The sequence below is a fragment of the Petromyzon marinus genome, chromosome 74 (assembly GCF_048934315.1).
Source record: "Petromyzon marinus isolate PM22_M1 ecotype Great Lakes invasive population chromosome 74, UKy_Petmar_22M1.pri1.0, whole genome shotgun sequence".
NCBI classification, from domain to species: domain Eukaryota; kingdom Metazoa; phylum Chordata; class Hyperoartia; order Petromyzontiformes; family Petromyzontidae; genus Petromyzon; species Petromyzon marinus.
Window position 1 is genome coordinate 9,146,043 of NC_133740.1, and position 17,320 is coordinate 9,163,362.

General features: G+C 54.1%; 1 protein-coding gene across 1 annotated transcript in view; it reads right to left on the minus strand.

The window, feature by feature from the left end:
• Positions 1-17,035, minus strand: part of GNL1 (G protein nucleolar 1 (putative)) — a 30,347-nt gene extending 13,312 nt beyond the window's left edge. Inside the window, exons 1-7 of the mRNA XM_076056092.1 lie at positions 16,713-17,035; positions 11,067-11,466; positions 6,910-7,055; positions 5,583-5,734; positions 5,005-5,076; positions 616-835; positions 68-166 (exon numbers count right to left, since the gene is read on the minus strand). Coding sequence (XP_075912207.1) covers positions 68-166; positions 616-835; positions 5,005-5,076; positions 5,583-5,734; positions 6,910-7,055; positions 11,067-11,466; positions 16,713-16,785 — 1,162 coding nt within the window. The 5' untranslated portion in view covers positions 16,786-17,035. The remainder of the gene's footprint in view (positions 1-67; positions 167-615; positions 836-5,004; positions 5,077-5,582; positions 5,735-6,909; positions 7,056-11,066; positions 11,467-16,712) is intronic.
• Positions 17,036-17,320: the final 285 nt, after the last annotated feature.

Here is a 17,320-nt window from a genome sequence, read left to right on the forward strand (position 1 = left end):
AGGCGGCGGTCTCAAGGTGAACCTAGCCCGGCACGAGTGCGTGCCCGTGGGTTGTGCGTCTCCGCACCCTTGCCCTGCACGATGGCCTCGCACGCCTTGAGCAGCTGGGCCGGGCCCAGGGCCGAGCGGCGGCCTCCCTTCACCACGCGGCGTCTCCTTGCCAGCACTGAGCCCTCGCGAGCATACGGACACACACACAGACACACACACACACGGACACACACGGACACACACACATGGACACACACACACGGACACACACACACACGGACACACACGGACACACACACATGGACACACACACACGGACACACACACACGGACACACACACATGGACACACACACACGGACACACACACACACACGGACACACGGTGGGTGGGTGGCTGGGTGAGTGACTGGGTGGGTGGCTGCGTGGGTGGCTGGGTGGGTGGCTGGGTGGGTGGCTGAGTGGCTGAGTGGGTGGCTGGGTAGGTGGCTGGGTAGGTGGCTGGGTGGGTGGGTGGCTGGGTTTGTGAGTGAGTGGCTGGGTGGCTGGGTGGGTGGCTGGGATGGTGGCTGGTAGTGGGTGGCTGGTAGTGGTAGTTGTGGGTGGTGGTGGTGGTGGTAGTCACCTTCTCCCGGCGCCTTAACGCCACCACCGCCACCGCCGCCGGCGTCGGGCCGCGAGGTGAAGCAGACGACGCGCGTGCCGGGGAAGCGCGCGGTGAAGTACGCACGCCACGCGCTCACCAGCGCCGCCTCCACCAGGTCCACCTTGTTCAGCACCAGCACCAGCGAGCGCCCGCACCGGCGCACCACGTGATCGTGCAGCGACGGGCAGAAGTGCAGCACCTGCGCGAAGCGTACGGGCGCGCGCGTGTGTGAGCGTGTGTGTGAGCGTGTGTGTGAGCGTGTGTGCGAGCGTGTGTGCGAGCGTGTGTGCGAGCGTGTGTGCGAGCGTGTGTGCGAGCGTGTGTGAGCATGTGTGCGAGCATGTGTGCGCGCGCGTGTGAGAGCGTGTGTGAGCGTGTGTGAGCGTGTGTGCGAGCATGTGTGTGTGTGTGCGTGTGTGAGCATGTGTGCATGTGTGAGCGTGTGTGTGAGCGTGTGTGCGAGCGTGTGTGAGCGTGTGTGTGTGAGCGTGTGTGTGAGCGTGTGTGTGAGCGTGTGTATGAGCGTGTGTGAGCATGTGGGTGAGCGTGTGTGAGCGTGTGTGTGTGAGCGTGTGTGTGAGCGTGTGTGTGTGAGCGTGTGTGTGTGAGCGTGTGTGTGTGAGCGTGTGTGTGTGAGTGTGTAGTCCGGCAAAACAACCCCCTACTACCTGCTCGCGGTGCCGGACGGGAAACTCTGTCGTGGACAGTGCTGTGGGGGGAGGGCCAATTCCGATTGGCCCTCTCCCCTCATGGCGTCTGTGACCACCACAGGGGCTAAACGGGGGCTCTGGACGGGTGCGAGGGGCAGGTAACCCCTCCACCTTTTAACATTTTTACCACGAAACCACGAATAAAAAATGTAACTAGTAATTTCACTAATATTTAACTAATAAGCTTGTGCCTGAGGCCCCGCGGGGACAGGCGTCTCCTGGCCAAACTCCAATTGGCGGAGCCAGGAGATTAAATCGCTACCCTCGGGGCTCCTCCAGAAACAACGAAAAGCCACTACGGGTGGCCACGTGGAATGTTCGAACGCTCAATGCGGAGGAAAGGCTGCCACTCCTCTGTCGGGAGCTGGACCGGTACCGCCTGGATCTCTGTGGAATTCAGGAGGTCTGGTGGACCGATTCTGGCTCCTGCCACCATGAGGGGTGGACAGTCCTCTACTCGGGGCAGCAGACTGCCAAACAACAGGGTGCGGCTCTTCTTTGAACAAAAGAATGAAGGGGGCGTGGGAGCGTGGCGGTGAGGTGTGGGAGGCTGTAAGCCCCAGGCTACTTTGGGGTCGCCTTCCCATCAACTAGAGGCGAGGAGTGGTGGTCGTGGTTACTTATGCCCCCACCGAAGATGAACATCCGTGGAGGGATGCAGGCAAAGCCGATGAGTCAGATGCCTTCTATGACCTCCTGTCACAGGTGCTAGCTAAAGTGGCCCCTCGGGTTAGTCATATTGTTGGGTGACTTCAATGCCTGAGTTGGTCATGATGCTGGCACCTGGTCTGGAGTGATTGGAGGGCATGGGCCAGATCAGCTCAATAACAACAGTAGGAGGCTGCTAGCTTTTTGTGCAGCCCATGGGCTGGTAATTACCAACACGCTGTTCGAGCATCGGCACATCCACACAACATCATGGATGCATGCCGGGTCCAAGCAAGAACATCTGCTGGACTACATAGTGACGGACCAGCGGATGCGAGCCCATGTCCTTGACACCAGGACCTACCGTGGATATGATCTGCCCTCTGACCATCGACTAGTCATCTGTAAGATGCGCCTGCCATTCTTCCACTCCGGTGGTGGGTGTACACCCAGGACCCCATTCCAACCTAAAGTGGCCTGGTCTCAGTTATCTGATGAAAGTTGCAAGCGAGAATTTCATCATCGCTTGCGGCTGGGGTTGGCATCGTCCCCCACTCCTCCTGATGTCGAGGGTAAATGGGCGAGGTTTAGGACTGTGACTCATGCAGCTGCAATGGCTGCTTTGGGTACGCGGCCAGACCTCCCTAGAGACCCTGGCTGACAGAGGAGGTGTTCAGGATAGTTGAGAAAAAGCGACAGGCCCACTTGTCATCGGCTACTGAATCCCACGTCAGAGAATGAGGAGGCTTACCACAGCCTTCGCTCGGAGGTTCGGAGAGCCGTGAGGAGCTGCAAGGATGGGTGGTGGTCGTGGGTTGCTGAGGAGATGGAGTCTGCCTCAGTGGCCCGCGATCACAAATCTCTATTTAACTTCATCAAGAAAGTAACCTGCAGTGCCACACCTATTCCCATCATTAGGGGAAAAAACGGTGCTCCAATCTCCGACCCCCAGGAACAGGTTTACAGATTTACTGAAAATTTCTGAGGTCCTGGGGGAGGGGAAATCCCTCAGCCAGGAAAACATCGTGGCACAAAGTGGGGATGACCCTGCTGAGGCTGCGGTGCCTCAAATATTGGAGGAAGTCACCCCCTGTGAGTGGCTGGCTGAGGTGCCATCTGTTGAGGAAGTACTGAAGGCGATCCGGAGTCTGAGACCAGGAAAGGCACCGGGCAGAGATGATCTCCCAAGCGAAATGCTGAGGGAGGGTGGCATTTGTGCACAGACTGCCCTATATGACATAATAACAACAGTCTGGACCACTGGAAAAGTTCCACAGGATTGGAAGGATGCCCTGGTGGTCCCCCTCTTTAAGAAGGGGGACCGCACAGACTGTAACAACTACAGGGGTATCTCACTCCTCAGTGTGCCGGGAAAGGTCCTGGCAAGGATTATTCAACATCACCTTGCCAGGCACGCTGAGGAGAGGCTTGCGGAGCCCCAATGCGGTTTCAGGAAAGGGCGGTCCTGCACAGATGCCATATTTTCTGTCCATTTGCTACAGCAGGGGTGTAGGGAATTTCAGCAAGACCTACATCTCTGCTTTATTGACCTGGTCAAGGCCTATGATACCATCAGTAGGCCTGGGCTCTGGGTTGTTCTTAATGCTTTTGGAGTCCCTGACCCTCTGCTCACGATCATTAAGGACCTTCATGATGGTGAGCAGGCCCGGGTAAAACTACGTGGCCGGGAGTCAGAACCATTCCCTGTACACCTTGGCGTGCGACAGGGATGTCCTCTGGCTCCCACATTATTTAACATCTATTTTGAGCACGTAGTTCGTGAAGCCTTCAATAGCTCTACCGGGGGAATCTCCATTTCGTAAAGATATAATGGGAGGCTGATCAATGCCCGGGTGCCTTACCATCAACCCCACCAAAACTAAGCACCTGCATGGGTATTTTGCACCATCGGACACTCCACCCCCACAACTCCCAATCGGTGACGGGGCAGTTGTGGAGAGAGTGGAGAGTTTCCCATACCTGGGCAGTGTGCTTATGACCGGCTCCAGTTTAACAGCAGAATCAGTCGAGCGGCAATATCTTTTCATCGGTTGCGTAACGCTCTGTGGAAGCTACCTGGTCTGTCGCTCCGCGCTAAGCTTCAGGTGTTCTCGGCCACGGTCATTCCCTCCCTTCTCTATGCTTGCGAAACGTGGATCCCCCTAATGGAACATCTTCGCCGGTTAGATACATTTAGGCTAGCCTACCTACGATCCATCTTGGGTTTAACCAGGCTGGATTGTGTGAGGAGCTCACAAATCCTTGAAAGATCTGGGCAAGGTCCCATCGGTGAGCTCCTCCGGCAGACAAGGCTGCGTTGGCTGGGTCATGTAGCCCGGATGCCCAGCCACCGCGTGCCGAAACAGCTTTTGTTCGGCCGGATCGAGGGGGCTAAACGGGCGCGGCACGGGCTAGAGAAGAGATGGAGTGACGTGGTACAGGAGGACGTGGAGCTGAGTGGACTTGCCGATGACTGGTACCAGCGGTGTCAAGATCGGCCTCTGTGGAGGAGGCTCGTGAAGGATGCTACTGGGCAGTTGGAGGTAGTCGCCCTCCAACAACAACGGAGGGCGGAGGAGCGACGCTCACAACAACGAGCGGAGCGCCGGGTGACTAGGGCACAGCAGGTTGGCACAGTAGGGGGCACAGGTGGTGCATCAGCCAGTCATCTCAGTCAGTCGACCCGTGGCACCTGGGTCTGCCCCGTGACCTCCCGCCAGCGGGCGTTCGACACTTCACGTGGCCTCAAGGTGCACATAGCCTGGCACAAGCGTCGTGGTGACGTCACCGCCACTTAGTGGCGAATGGCGGTTGTTGTGTTTTTGTTGTGTGTGCGTGCGTGCACGCGCGCGTGCGTGTGTGCACGTGTGTGTGTGCGTGCATGTGTGTGTGTGCATGTGTGTGTGCACGTGTGTGTGTGTGTGCGTGTGAGCGTGCGTGTGTGTGCGTGTGTGCGTGTGTGCGTGTGTGTGCGTGTGAGCGTGTGTGTGCGTGTGTGTGGAGCACTGACCGGGTGCCGGACGTCCGTGATGAGGAGGACGACGTCAGACATCTCCAGGACTCGCCAGAGCTGCCGCCAAGTCTGCTCGCAGGGACGCGGTGACATGGCGACAGTGATACGTAAGGTCGTCATCACGCGAGGTCAGGTGAGGTCATCACGCGAGGTCAGGTGAGGTCATCACGCGAGGTCAGGTGAGGTCAGGCGAGGTCGTCATGCGAGGTCAGGTGAGGTCACCACGCGAGGTCGGGTGAGGTCAGGCGAGGTCGTCGCCATGCGAGGTCAGGCGAGGTCGCCACGCGAGGTCAGGCGAGGTCGCCGCCACGCGAGGTCAGGCGAGGTCGTCACGCGAGGTCAGGTGAGGTCGGCATGCGAGGTCAGGTGAGGTCGGCATGCGAGGTCGCCACGCGAGGTCAGGCGAGGTCGCCGCCACGCGAGGTCGCCACGCGAGGTCAGGCGAGGTCGCCACGCGAGGTCGCCACGCGAGGTCAGGCGAGGTCGCCGCCATGCGAGGTCGCCACGCGAGGTCAGGCGAGGTCGCCACGCGAGGTCAGGCGAGGTCAGGCGAGGTCGTCGCCACGCGAGGTCACCTCCAGGTTGTGCTCGAAGTAGCTGAGGCTGCCGGCGGGGTAGGCGCCGTGGACTCGTGCCAGGTAGGCGCGGAACGCTCGCTCCTCGCTGGCACGCACCTCGTCACGTGTCATCGAGTACGACCAGCGGGGGCGGCACGGGAAGTCCAGCACTGCACGAGGAGGTGGAGGCTACCGTCAGAGATTCGTTCACGAGGCTATCCACGTATACAAGCAACCGAGAAGATGGATTCCGGCTTAGCAATCATTGGAAGGATTTGATAAACCATTTCGGGGTCTTAATTGATCGTTCACGCTTACGGTGGCCTTCAGACAGCATACATTAAGTTTTCGTCTCCCCCCCTCCTCTTTTCAGAACATAGATGGACTAGTCCTTCTAAATAAACTGCGAAATCGCTGCGCATGGCGCTGACGTTTTATAAATAAATAAATACACCGTTTAAAAATAAATAAATTAAAGCAAACCGTCACACCTGATGACGACCGTTTGTGTTATGGTCGAAACGTCGTGAGAATTTTTTTATTGTTTTATATATATTTTATTATTTTATTGTTTCCCTTCAACGTGACTTTACCGAAAGAGCTAAGAATATACATACTTCACCAGTTGTGGAGTGGAGATTGAGAGAGTGGAGAATGATTCGGAGACAACTGAGAATGATTCAGAGTAGAGAATGAGTCGGGGAAGGGGGGGGCGGAGATTGGAGTATGAATCAAAGGGGAGAATGATTCAGAGGAGAGAGCAGAGAATGGATTGAGGACGACGACGAGAACGGAGAGGGGCGATCGCCGTCGTGGGGGTCGTGGGGGTCGTGGGGTCGTGGGTTGGGGTCGTGGGTTGGGGTCGTGGGTTGGGGTCGTGGGTGTCGCGGGGGAGTGGGTTGGGGTCGTGGGTTGGGGTCGTGGGTTGGGGTCATGGGTTGGGGTCGTGGGTTGGGGTCGTGGGGGTCGTGGGGGTCGTGGGGGTCGCGGGGGGTCGTGGGTTGGGGTTGTGGGTTGGGGTCGTGGGTGTCGCGGGGGGTCGTGGGGGAGTGGGTTGGGGTCGTGGGGTGTGAGTTGGGGTCGTGGGGGTGTGGGTTGGGGTCGTGGGGGTGTGGGTTGGGGTCGTGGGGGTCGTGGGGGTCGCGGGGGGTCGTGGGTTGGGGTCGTGGGGGTGTGGGTTGGGGTCGTGGGGGTCGCGGGGGGTCGTGGGGGTATGGGTTGGGGTCGTGGGGGTCGTGGGGGGTCGTGACGGTGTGGGTTGGGGTCGTGGGGGTGTGGGTTGGGGTCGTGACGGTGTGGCTTGGGGTCGTGGGGGGTCGTGGGGGGGGAGTCTCGTGTGCCCCACCGGATCCGGGGGGGTAGGCGGTGTCCACCGTGACCTCCAGCGCCGTCGGGTCGTCCGCCAGCAGCGGCAGCAGCGGCTGCTGCTGCGCCAGCCGCTTCCTGCGCTCCACCTCCTCCCGGCCCTCGCGGGCAAAGTGCAGCCGGTACCTGGGGGGGGGGGGGAGAGATGTGGGGGGAGACACAGGGAGACGCGTGGGTAGACGTGGGGAGACACAGGGAGACGTGCGGGTAGACGTGGGTAGACGTGGGGAGACACAGGGAGATGTGTGGGTAGACGTGGGTAGACGTGGGGAGACGTGGGGAGACACAGGGAGATGTGTGGGTAGACGTGGGTAGACGTGGGGAGACACAGGGAAACACGTGGGTAGACGTGGGGAGACACAGGGAGACGCGTGGGTAGACGTGGGGAGACGTGGGGAGACGTGGGGAGACACAGGGAGATGCGTGGGTAGACGTGGGGAGACACAGGGAGACACAGGGAGACGCGTGGGTAGACGTGGGGAGACACAGAGAGAGGGCGAGGGGGACGCAGGGAGATGCGGGGGAAAAGGGTGAGACACGGGGAAATGTGGGCAGGTACGGGAAGACGTGGGGAGACGGGTGGAGACGTGGGGAGACGCGGGGAAACACGGGGAGACACGGGGAGACGTGGGGAGACACGGGGAGACACGGGGAGACACAGGGAGACACAGGGAGACGCGTGGGTAGACGTGGGGAGACACGGGGAGACACGGGGAGACACGGGGAGACACAGGGAGACGCGTGGGTAGACGTGGGGAGACACGGGGAGACACGTGGGTAGACGTGGGGAGACACGGGGAGACGCGTGGGTAGACGTGGGGAGACACGGGGAGACACGGGGAGACACGGGGAGACACGGGGAGACACGGGGAGACACAGGGAGACGCGTGGGTAGACGTGGGGAGACACGGGGAGACGCGTGGGTAGACGTGGGGAGACACGGGGAGACGCGTGGGTAGACGTGGGGAGACACGGGGAGACACGGGGAGACACGGGTCTACTACTCATAGCCCATCCACGGCCAGAAATAAAAACCATCAAGACGTCCGTCTCAGAGAGAGAGAGGAGTTTGTGGTGTCTCTCTCTCTCTCATCATCATCACGGTGGCTATGAGATGTTGACTACCTCGCCTGGTGTACAGGAGGTCGTGGGTTCGATCCCCACCCTGACAGCGTCTGCTGCGGCTGTATATTTGGAGTTTGCGTCTCTCTCTTTCATCATCACGGTGGCTATGAGATGTTAACTACCTCGCCTGGTACGCAGGAGGTCGTGGGTTCGATCCCGGCCATGACTACGCCTGCTGCTGCTGCTGCTGTATATTTGGAGTCTGCGGTGTCTCTGTCTCCCCGTGGTGGTGAGCGTGGATTTTCCTCCGGGTCCTCACGGTTTTTCCCCTCCGCATTTACAATCAACCGCCTGCGTATAAGAGCGCTTGGCTGCCGCTAAACATTTCCACGTGACGATGCAATCAGCCGCTCTGTTGATGCGGCTACCGTTTGTGATGGACCAGGGGTCGCTTATGGAAAAAGAGCTGCATGCCTTAAATCTGGTGACAGAAACAAGTAATGTTTAAGAATTTTTTTTTAAAAACACGCTTTAATGAAATGTACCGTGCTAGCAAGTGGCAGAACTCCACGACTCCAGTAAGTGGCCCCGAAGCTTGCCCACGACGTAAGGGGACCGTGGCCGATTCACAGCCAACGTCAGTTGAGCGTGGACAATTAGAGCCAAGCCGAAATATCACGTGTAAAAAAAATTGTTTTATAATATGTATTTTTAATGATATAATATCGTATTGTCATCAGTATGACATCAGTGTACCAAGTGTTGCAGTCGATAGCACATTGGGAAGTGGGTTACAATCGAGTTACAAGATTTGAGGATACAACAACAACAGCAACAGACAGAGTGAGTTCAATAAAAGCGTGTAAAAAACTAGTTTAGTTTTAGTGTGGGTCTCTATGAGTATCTACGGGTCTCTGTGGGCTTCTGTGGGTCTCTATGGGTTCTCTACGAGTCTCTGGGTCTCTGCTATGTATGGCAAGGAGACGATTGGATCCCTCAGATGGCTCCTTCCTCACGCTTGGGGGGCGATGGTCTTTGCGGACTGTGCAGTCAGAGTATCCATTCTCCTCGAGAGCTCGGTGCACCGTGTTTGAGTTCACTGGTTCGGTGATCATGGTCGGCGATGCACTGAGCTCCATGGTGTAGAGTTTTGATGGGGGAATTCTTCTGGGATGGATGGTGGTGGGAGTCAGTTTTTAGGTTAGGCATCAGTATGGGTTGCTGTCCTGTAGACAAGGGGTGGGGAACGTCCGACCCGCGGGCCGTATCGGGCCCGCGAAATCGTTTGGTCCACAAGGACGTTTGGTCCACAAGGACGGAACGGAGAGTGGATGCCTGGATGGCGTCCGTCTCAAAATTGTCCATGAAAACATTGGGGTGCCTTCAGTTTGTTTGTAGAATGTCCCGTTCCAGGTGAAGTATGTGTTGGCGAGGCCGTGTCTCTCGCCAGTGCTGGTACATCAGCATTCAATCCTTGTTGGACCAAATCTTCAAGCGATTGCAATGGTGTCGGACACAGGAACTTTGGTGAACAGAGAAACTACGTCGAAACTAATGAGCAAATCACCTGGGGACAGTGAGATGTCCTTAATAAACGATACCAAGTGAGCTGAGTTAAGTACAAACGAGGTGGTCTTACCAGTGAATGGCTGTGAGGTCTCAAGACAGACATCAGGCCAGTTTGTAGGTGGGTGAGCCAATGGTGGAGACGATGGGACGAAGGTGTGTCCCTTCTTTATGGATTTTTAGCTAAGCCATACAATCTGGGTGGTCTAGCAGCAGAGGGCTTTTAAGGAAAACCGCTTGGTTTGTTCAATTAATGAAGCCGAATCAGTGCTGATACTGTCGGTTTTTGTAACGAGGTTGTTGGTGGGATCTCTTTTGAATTTTTGTGCAGCTACCATCATTAAGTAGGTCCTGAATTTTGTTGTTGTATGCGGTATCGTCCATGATGACCGTGGCATTGCCCTTGTCGGCCGAGAGGATGACGATATCATCCCTCTTATTCAATGTATTTCTTTGCACTGCTATCGTGTTTGTGCGACTACGTTTGTCGTTGCAACGGTCTTACCTAGTGGGACATCTGCGAGTTAAAAGAGCTTTATAGCTCATCGGATTCCTCCCGCAGTAATAAACACAGCGGAGTATTTAGATTGCTTTGCCGCTCAAAGATCTCCACACACCGACGACGACGGTGATTAAGCCACTTTGTGTTGAGCTGCCATAATTTGTGATGGCCCAGGGGGGGGGGGGGTGGTTGCTTCCGAAAAAGAGGAGAGAGAGAAGAGAGAGGAGAGAGAGGCACCAACGCCTCCCTGGCGCGCTTCACCGACACGTCCCCGGAGTGCCGGTTCCGCGGTAATGTGGAGACGGTGGCGCACCAATACGTGGAGTGCAAGAGCCTGGACTCGCTGTTCAAGGTCCTGAGAAACATCCTCCTAAGGTTCAGCCTCCACTTCTCCCCGACGGTCCTCATCTTTGGATACCCGAAGGGCGACGGACCCCAACATCTTCAGGGGCTGGTCAACGTGCTCTTCGGCTACGCCAAGCTCGCCATATACAGGGCGAGGAAGGTGGCCCTGGAGGGGCAACGTCCAGCCAGCAGCCTGGGCATCTTCCGCGCTCTGGTCGGAGCCAGGGTGTGTGGCTGGAGTTCCGCCGTGCGCGGCTGACCCACGCCGTGCCGGCCTTCAAGGAGCGGTGGGCGCTGGCCGTGTGCTCGGTGGCAGATGACGGTAGAGAGCTCTGCGTGCAGATCTAAGCTACCCGTCGGAGGCCGTTTGACTGTGGGAAGGGCTGCGTGCAGATGCAGCACTTGTGGTAGTTTTTTTTCTAAAAAGAGTGAGAGGAGAGCGAGAGAGCGAGCGAGTGAGAGAGAGAGCGACATGGAGTAGGAAGAGAGGGGGTACAGAGAGAGGGGGGGGGGCAGAGAGGGAGGTAGAGAGAGAGAGAGAAGGGGAGTAAGGAGAGCAGAGCGAGAAATAAACCTTTCATTTAAAAAGAGGGGGGGGGGGTTACGTAAAGCAAAGCATAACAACAAAAAAAAAGAGAGAGAGAGGATCCGTCGGGCACCTGTTGGGGTCGTGCCGTCCACCGCGTCGCTCCTCGACCGGCTGCTCGTTGATCCGTCTCACGCCGTGCCGCGCGGGGCCACGCGGGGGGAGCTCACCGCCATCGCCGCCATCGCCGCCGTCGCCGCCATCGCCGCCATCGCCGCCATCGCCGCCATCACCGCCATCACCGCCGCCGCCGTCGTCGTCGTCCGAGCCTCCGCGCCGGCGTCCGCCCCGCGTCCCCGCCTCCGCCGCCTCCGCCGCCTCCGCCGCCGCCTCGTCGCCCTCCTCCTCGTCGTGGCGGAGGCGGAGGAGGCGGCGCTGCCCCGGGACTGCGCCGGTGCCGTCGCGGTGCTCGCCGGCGGCGCGGTCGCGGCTGGCGCTGCGGCTGTGCGACGGCGAGAGGCCGTCGCCTTCGCCTGCGCGGGCGTCGCAGGCGGAGTCGCGGAGAGGGGGGGGGGGGTGGGGGAGGGGGTGGAGGATGATGAGGAGGATCCGGCCAATCACAAACGAAAGCTCAACAAAGCGGCTCATCAGAGCGGAAAGGCCATAGCGGAGGTTCTTGGAGGTCGCGGCGCGTGAACGTGAACTTGTCGTTAATCCCCGCCTCCGACCAAACCAGGTGGGCGACTACAAATTGTTCAGCAGCAGGCGTCGTCAGGGTCGGGGTCGAACCCACGACCTCGCGCGCACCAGGCGAGGTGGTCAACACCTCCCAGCCACCGTTGGCGCCCAATAGCACAAAGACAAAGACCCGCCGTATAGCCTCAACAGACTGTTGGGGCAAGTGCCGTTTGGTGCTCGACCAAAGTTTGGTGCTCGACCAAAAGCCGCCCCTTGGTGTGGACCAATCAGTTTCAAGGACAATGCATATATCATCACAGTATGTCTTTTGCTTGCATTTTGACTGCAGGTATTGCGGTTAATGCAGTAAACATGAATCCTTGTAAAAAGGTTTCAGTTTTGTTGCCAGAAAAAAGGGGAAAACCCCTATTATTATATTTTGGTACTGGCAAAGGAGTTCTAATGATGAGAAAACACACCGTTTGCATTTTTGACTGCAGGTATTGTGGTTAACGCAGACATGAATCCTCGTGAGAAGGTTTCAGTTTTGTTGCCATAAAAAAGGGGACAAACCCCCCCTGTTATTACATCCCCCCCTCATCCTACCAGGGCAATGCCCCACTGAGGCCGCTGTGCAGCGCTTTGTCAGAAGCGGCCCCCTGGGCCATCGCAAACGATGGCGGCTCAACACAAAGTGGCTTAATCGCCGTCGGTGTGTGGAAATCTGTAGCGGCAAAACAATATGAAATACTCCGCTGTGTTTATTGCTGCGGGAAGAATCCGATGAGCTATGAAGCTCTTTTTCACTCGCACATGTCTCACCAGGCAAGAACGTGACAACGACAAACGCAGTCACACAAACACAGCGATAGCAGTGCAGCATACAAGACCGGTAAACACGTCACCCGGACACTTTACAAATACAACACTACACCATCTCCCCCCCATCCTGCCAGGGCAATGCCCCACTGGGTTATTAACTAACGAGGGGGTGGGTGACCGCAGCACGCCCGGCCGCCTTTGTCTCCCCAGTGGCGATGTTCACACACACACCACAGCAGTTACTCGTCTGAGGCTGAGTCGACACTAGGGGAGGCCCAGAAGCGGTTAAAAATTATCGTCACCGGTGGTGGCCGTGAGCGGGAATCGAACTCGGGTCGCCGGGTTCGTAGCGCGGCGTAGCGCTAACCGCTACACTACCGCTCCCCCCACACACACAGTGACACACAGTGACACACAGATACACACACAGATACACAGACACACACCCACGTATACACACACAGACACACACACCCACACACACAGAGACAGATACATACACAGACAGCGCGCTAACCACTACGCTACAATGCGTTAGGCTTCCACGTGTGCGGGTCACGTGACAGATTTGACATCACAGCTCACTTGCCGTGCAAAAAATAAATGCATTATTGACCTCCACCCCCCACCCCCCCCCCCCAAAAAGTGTATTTTTATAATTTTTGCATGGTGTAAAAGTCTATAAAGTACCCACATGGCAAATTCCAAGCTAAACATTTTGAACAGACACACACATTCACGTCTCTGCCTTTTAGAAATATGTGGAGATTTTTCAGAAGCCACCTGGCCCAAAAAAAGAGTATCCCATGGTATAGCTGCTGCTCGCCCCGAGCTAGAGATGCTCTGATACGCGTGGCCTGACTGCTGGTGTTGAGACTCGGGCTTAGAGAAGGCTGCCGCTGCCTCTAGTCTAGGCCAATCGGTGTCAAAGACAATGTCGCGTGATTGTTACGTTACTGTTATCAAAGACAATGCCATCTAATATTATTATTATTATCAGAGCCATGTTTTAATTGCCGGCGAAACGTCGTACTCGGATTGTAAATGCTGTGGCTTGGCTCTCCAACACGCAACAGGTGTTGCTGTACAGTATACTACACTATACACTACACTATACACTAAACTATACAGTAGTGCTGTACAAGTATACTACACTATACACTACACTATACACTAGTGGTGTACTAGTATACTACACTATACACTACACTATACACTAAACTATACAGTAGTGATGTACTAGTATACTACACTATACACTACACTCTAATGCTGTACTTTAGTATAATACACTACACTATACAAGAGTGCTGTACTATAGCATACTACACTATACACTAGTGCTGTACTAGTATACTACACTATACAATAGTGCTGTACTAGTATACTACACTATACAATAGTGCTGTACTAGTATACTACACTATACACTACACACTAGTGCTGTACAAGTATACTACACTATACACTACACACTAGTGCTGTACTAGTATACTACACTATACACTACACTATACACTACACACTAGTACTGTACTAGTAAACTACACTATACACTACACTATACACTAGTGCTGTACTAGTATACTACACTATACACTACACTATACAATAGTGCTGTACTAGTATACTACACTATACACTACACACTAGTGCTGTACAAGTATACTACACTATACACTACACACTAGTGCTGTACTAGTATACTACACTATACACTACACACTAGTGCTGTACTAGTATACTACACTATACACTACACTACACGCTAGTGCTGTAATATAGTATACTAAACTATACACTACACTATAGACGAGTGCTGTACTAGTATACTACACTATACAATACACTTTACACTAGTACTGTACTAGTATACTACACTATACACTACACTATACACTAGTGCTGTACTAGTATACAACACTATACACTACACACTAGTGCTGTACTAGTATACTACACTATACACCACACTATACACTACACACTAGTGCTGTACTAGTATACTACACTATACACTACACTATACACTAGTGCTGTACTAGTATACTACACTAGACACTACACACTAGTGCTGTACTAGTATACTACACTATACACTACACACTAGTGCTGTACTAGTATACTACACTATACACTACACACTAGTGCTGCACTAGTATATTACACTACACTATACACTACACGCTAGTGATGTACTAGTATACTACACTATACACTACACACTAGTGCTGTACAAGTATACTACACTATACACTAGTGCTGTACAAGTATACTACACTATACACTACACTATACACTACACACTAGTGCTGTACTAGTATACTACACTATACACTAGTGCTGTACTAGTATACTACACTATACACTACACACTAGTGCTGTACTAGTATACTACACTATACACTAGTGCTGTACTAGTATACTACACTATACACTACACACTAGTGCTGTACTAGTATATTACACTATACACTACACTATACACTAGTGAAGTACTAGTATACTACACTATACACTACACACTAGTGCTGTACAAGTATACTACACTATACACTACACTATACACTACACATTAGTGCTGTACTAGTATACTACACTATACACTAGTGCTGTACTAGTATACTACACTATACACTAGTGTTGTACTAGTATACTACACTATACACTACACACTAGTGCTGTACTAGTATACTACACTATACACTACACACTAGTGCTGTACTAGTATACTACACTATACATTAGTGCTGTACTAGTATACTACACTATACACACTAGTGCTGTACTAGTAACGAATTGGCCACGTTCCGTCTACGAGACACACAAACCCTTACTAGTTGGCTGTGTCGGGGTTTTATCGACACAGTTATTGTATTGACGCGACCTAACCAAAAACAACCTTTATGTATATTGGTCGTGAACGCCTGCAGCGTGTTAAACAGAGCCTTGTTTGTTGCGTGCACGTTAACCACAAGTATTGTGTGTGTGGGTAACGCAGTTACTTGATTCATTGCAAAAAAGGATCATCCATTTTGGTGTTTGAACATCGTAACGCCACAACTCCTCTTGAGGTAGTCAACATCTCCTAGCCACCGTGATGATGATGAGAGAGAGAGAGAGAGACGCAGACTCCAAATCTACAGCAGCAGCAGCAGGCGTCGGGGTCGGGATCGAACCCACGACCTCCTGTACACCAGGCGAGGTAGTCAACATCTCCTAGCCACCGTGATGATGATGATGAGAGACGCAGACTCAAAATATACAGCAGCAGGCGTCGTCAAGGTCGGGATCGAACCCACGACCTCCTGCGTACCAGGCGAGGTAGTTAACATCTCCTAGCCACCGTGATGATGATGAGAGAGACGCAGACTCCAAATTTACAGCAGTAGGCGTTGTCAGGGTCGGGATCAAACCCACCCACGACCTCCTGCGTACCAAGCGAGGTAGTTAACATCTCCTAGCCACTGTGATGATGATGATGATGAGAGAGACGCAGACTCAAAATATACAGCAGCAGGCCTCGTCAGGGTCGGGATTGAACCCACGACCTCCTGCGTACCAGGCGAGGTAGTTAACATCTCCTAGCCACCGTGATGATGATGAGAGAGACGCAGACTCCAAATCTACAGCAGTAGGCGTTGTCAGGGTCGGGATCAAACCCACCCACGACCTCCTGCGTACCAAGCGAGGTAGTTAACATCTCCTAGCCACTGTGATGATGATGAGAGAGACGCAGACTCCAAATATACAGCAGCAGGCGTCATCAGGGTCGGGATCGAACCCACAACCTCCTGCGTACCAGGCGAGGTAGTCAACATCTCATAGCCACCGTGATGATGATGAGACGCAGACTCAAAATATACAGCAGCAGCAGACATCGTCAGGGTCGGGATCGAACCCACGACCTCCAGCGTACAAGGCGAGGTAGTTAACATCCCCTAGCCACTGTGATGATGATGATGAGAGAGAGACACAAACTCCACATACACAGCAGCAGGCGTCGTCAGGGTCTGGCTCGAACCCACGACTTCCTGTAGACCAGGCGATTGCAATTAAAGATGCCATTACTGTACGTGCATTAACATTTCCAGTATATATACATCTCGTAACGTTGGCGTTCTGTCGGGATGTTAAGACGCACCTCTCTCCCTCCCTTGTTTTAAAACACGGGGGGAGGGAAGGTAAGTGCGTCTTATATTCCAGAACACGCCGCATTATTAAACATGACATTGACACGCAAATATATATAAGACACACAATATTTTTTTTAATCAACCTCGTTTCTTCTCGCGTTTCTCCTTAAGCTGCCTTTTCTTCTGTTTCATGCTGAACGGTTTCTTCCTGGGCATGGCTAAAAATAAAAGCGTCCGAATTCAAAAGAGTTTGTTGAAATGGTAACTTATTAAATTCCAATGTGCTGCTCACCCTCAAAGCTCCACTGTACAAACACACGTGCGGTCTGGAGCACGTGGTGTGTGTCGTCACCTGAACTTATAAACATCGGACGAGTCCAACTCGGCGGATAGTCGGGGGGGGGAAGCTATCGTCTCAACTTATAAACGATGGAGGAGTCCAACTCGGGGGGTTAATTGTGGGAGTGGTGGCGCCGTCAACTCAGCTTATAAACGATGGACGAGTCCAACTCCGGGGATAGTGGGGGGGGGAAGCTATAATATTAACTTATAAACGATGGACGAGTCCAACTCGGGGGTTAGTGGGGGGGGGATGGTGCTGTCGCCTCAACTTATAAATATCGGACGAGTCCAACTCTGGAGTCAGTGGGGTAAACCTGTCACCTCATCTTATAAACAATGGATTAGTCCAAATCCGGGGTAAGTGGGGGGTAGCTATCATCTCAACTTATAAACAATGGGCGAGTCCAAC